Source organism: Hakea prostrata, chromosome 3 (genome assembly GCF_041222555.1).
Source record: "Hakea prostrata isolate BN-2017 chromosome 3, UWA_Hpros_2, whole genome shotgun sequence".
In the NCBI taxonomy this organism is placed as follows: Eukaryota; Viridiplantae; Streptophyta; class Magnoliopsida; order Proteales; family Proteaceae; genus Hakea; species Hakea prostrata.
The window spans coordinates 74,609,198-74,612,336 of NC_142602.1; the positions used below are offsets into that span (position 1 = coordinate 74,609,198).

At 41.4% G+C, this 3,139-nt stretch overlaps 1 protein-coding gene across 1 annotated transcript; it reads right to left on the bottom strand.

Annotated features, from left to right (window-relative positions):
• Positions 1–752: 752 nt before the first annotated feature.
• On the bottom strand, positions 753–2,536 carry LOC149023077 (7-deoxyloganetin glucosyltransferase-like). Its single transcript, XM_089147408.1, has 2 exons — positions 2,062–2,536; positions 753–1,947 (listed from the first exon to the last, which is right to left on the bottom strand). The coding sequence occupies exons 1-2, from the start codon at positions 2,495–2,497 to the stop codon at positions 1,187–1,189; spliced, it is 1,197 nt and encodes a 398-aa protein (XP_089003534.1). The 5' UTR covers positions 2,498–2,536; the 3' UTR covers positions 753–1,186.
• Positions 2,537–3,139: the final 603 nt, after the last annotated feature.

Sequence of the window (3,139 nt, forward strand, 5' to 3'; positions counted from 1 at the left end):
GTCCCTCCTTATGAGTCAGAGGGGGAGTTTATTGTGGTCCTCCTCACAAGAGGACACACACCAAATTTGACTAAATTTGGTGCATTTCTTCAGCCCTCTTTGTTGACAAAAAGAAATAAACATGTGTTAAAGGAAGATAAAGGTCTTTTCTCCTTTTCTCCTTATCTCTTTATAAATGCAAATATGTAAATGTCAAGATGTCATTAATTGCATGATGAAAAATGCAAGTAATGTGAGAGTTTGTTTCTCTCATAAAAGTTCACCTCCCCATCTATAAATAAACGGGAAGTTTGCTTGAGGAAAAAGTAAGTGAGCAAGAGAACTCACGAGAGAACTCATTAAGTGCAGGATTTTGGAGGTTTGAGTGAGGTGCTTTTTCGTGTTGGAGTAGTGGGTGTGAAACTCTTCTAGAGTTGAGAGTGTGAGTTGAGAGTAGGTGTACAGGGGTATTTAGTTTTGGATACAGGTGGTTTTGGTTATAAATCCAAGCATTGTACAAGAGTTGTATTACTACTTTCTCATAGTGAAAGGTCTCATTACGCCCGTGGATGTAGGCAAAGCCGAACCACGTATATTGTTGTGTCTGTGCTTTTTTTGTGATTATTTATTTTGTTATCTTTCATGTGGGTCCTATACAAGTACTATTCACGTGGGCCCCACACAGGCACTATTCACAACTCTATTCACACAGGCATTATTCATTAATACATTTTATATAAAGAGTAAACCGTTTATCGATATTTTTCCCAATAACTACTACATAAAGCTGGAAGAATAGCACTGTCCTAGGGGTTGGGCAATGGGGACTACTACATAAACCAGGGGAGAGCCAAACCTGTGAGTCTGTGACCTCTTCAGACGTGTGCACAAATAATCAACATGCTCCAATTGTACCTATATAGATGAGAATTATTGTATGGAATTTCTTTTACTACTTTATTTTAACATTCCGAGCTTCTCATGCCGCCTAGGTTGAGGAGCTATGTTGTCTCTGCAGAGGCCAAAAACTAACTAGACTGCCTCACTCACTTGGTTGAAGCATATCCTTAATTACTCGTTCAAAGTTACTGTAAGAAGACCCTCCATTTCTAGCAGCAGCTTCTGCTCTCTCCTTCCAAGACAAGGCTTTCTTTCTCATCACCTTCCCTCTTTTTCCTTCCATCATTTCCCTAACAAGAGTCTTGATCTAGTCTCGCTTTACATCAGGGTCGATCTCCATACCCATGCCCCAAGTGGTGCAAGCATATCTGCAATTAGTTTGCTGCTCGGCGAAGAAGGGCCAGCATATAACTGGCACGCCTCCACATATGCTTTCAATCATAGAGTTCCATCCACAGTGTGTAAGAAACAAACCTGTGGAGGGATGGCAGAGCACTTTGTCTTGTCGGCACCAGCTCGTCACCAATCCTCTATCTTTGGTTTCTTCTAAGAAATGCTCCGGCAAGATTGCTGATTCACCCATCACAGCATCAGGTCTGGTGATCCACAAGAAGGGATACTTGCTATTTGCCAACCCCCATGCGAACTCTCTCAGGTGTTGCTCACTCATAACAGTTATGCTTCCAAAACTCACATAAACAACTGAGTTGGGTTCCCATTTATCCAACCACTCCAGGGAATTAAGGTCCTCTTTCCAAAGGCTCGATGGAGGGGATCTGGACTTAGGGATGTCTTGTTCCAGCAACTTTATTGGGCCGATAATATATATGTGAGGAAACTTGGATGAAATTGCACCCAAGACCTCATGTTCCAGATCATCGAATGTGTTCAATATAATGGCAGGTGCTTTCAAACAATTCTGTGCTTCGTTACCAAGAAAATTGAACATAATATCATTGGGATCCGTTGTTCTGAGAAAGCTTGGGAGATCGTTGAGCCTGATATCTTTCATGCTAGGTATCCAATCAATGGGTGTGTCAAGATAGCCATTGGTGATATCCTCCTCATCTGGTGGGCCCATCAAAGAAGACAAATCAGAGACCCAGATATCTTCAATATTGCAAAGACATTCAATATGTTGAAATACAGAAAACTTACAAACTAATACTTGGGAAAGAGTACCTTGGAGTGGAAATATGCCTCTTTTGATAAGCTCCGCATATTGTAGATAACCCATCAAGCCACAAGCTGAGGCAGTCCAAAATTGAACCATAGGGATGCCTAGTTCCTTGGCAGCTTGGATGGAGAAACTCGTGATTCCATCAGAAACAATGCAAGAGACATGGGGTACGGTGGAGGAGGAATTGAGCATTTTCAGTAGCTCACGGAAGGGAGCCAAGCAGTTCTTTGCTACCGAATCGCATAGTGTGGGAACATCTTGTGTAGCATCACGGTCGGATGGTGGCAACCCATCTGGTATGGTTTCGAACTGGAAATCATTGAAACCATTGAGAGCACCTGGAGCTTTGGATCGAAATAAACGTCTGTGATTGAACTCAGTATTGACGAAGGTGATATGGAAACCTCTTGAGTGGAGAAGCTTTGCTACTTCCATCATTGGGTTAACGTGGCCTTGTGCTGGGAATGGAATGCACACAGCGTGAGGCTTCTGGGCGGCACTTGCTTGCTTGCTTGCCGTGGATGGATAGAGATCTTGCTAGCATACTGCCTTGCATTTATAGAAGAAAGAATGAATGGCTGATATTGGATTGCATTCCCATTAAATTAACATATCTTTTTGGACTTCCCTCTATTCAATCAGATACCTTGTACCATCAACAATTATTTGTTAGGCGGTATTATTGTGGCGAGGTAGCTTCACTTGAGAAATCATAATCAAGATTCCAGGTCTAAAGTAAATATCTAAGGAAGCTGCCTGGACATCCAAACGTTCCAATTACTGGAACTTTGGGGAGGGGAAGGAAAAACCATGGATACACGCTGCTGTACTAAATGATAAAGTTAATTTAAAAGTAGGAACCTATAGTGACTTTCACATGAATTTCAACAAAATTTGTCGTGAATGAAGCAAATACGGAGGTGATTGTACTCGAACATGTGGGAGTGCTGGTTAGCAATTACATAAAATAAGAGTCTTTTTAAAAAAATTTAGAATTAGAATGTTTAAAGGTTAAATATCGGACATAACAAGAAAGGACTCTCATGCCAACATGAGGTCTTAAATTTGAGTCTAGATCAC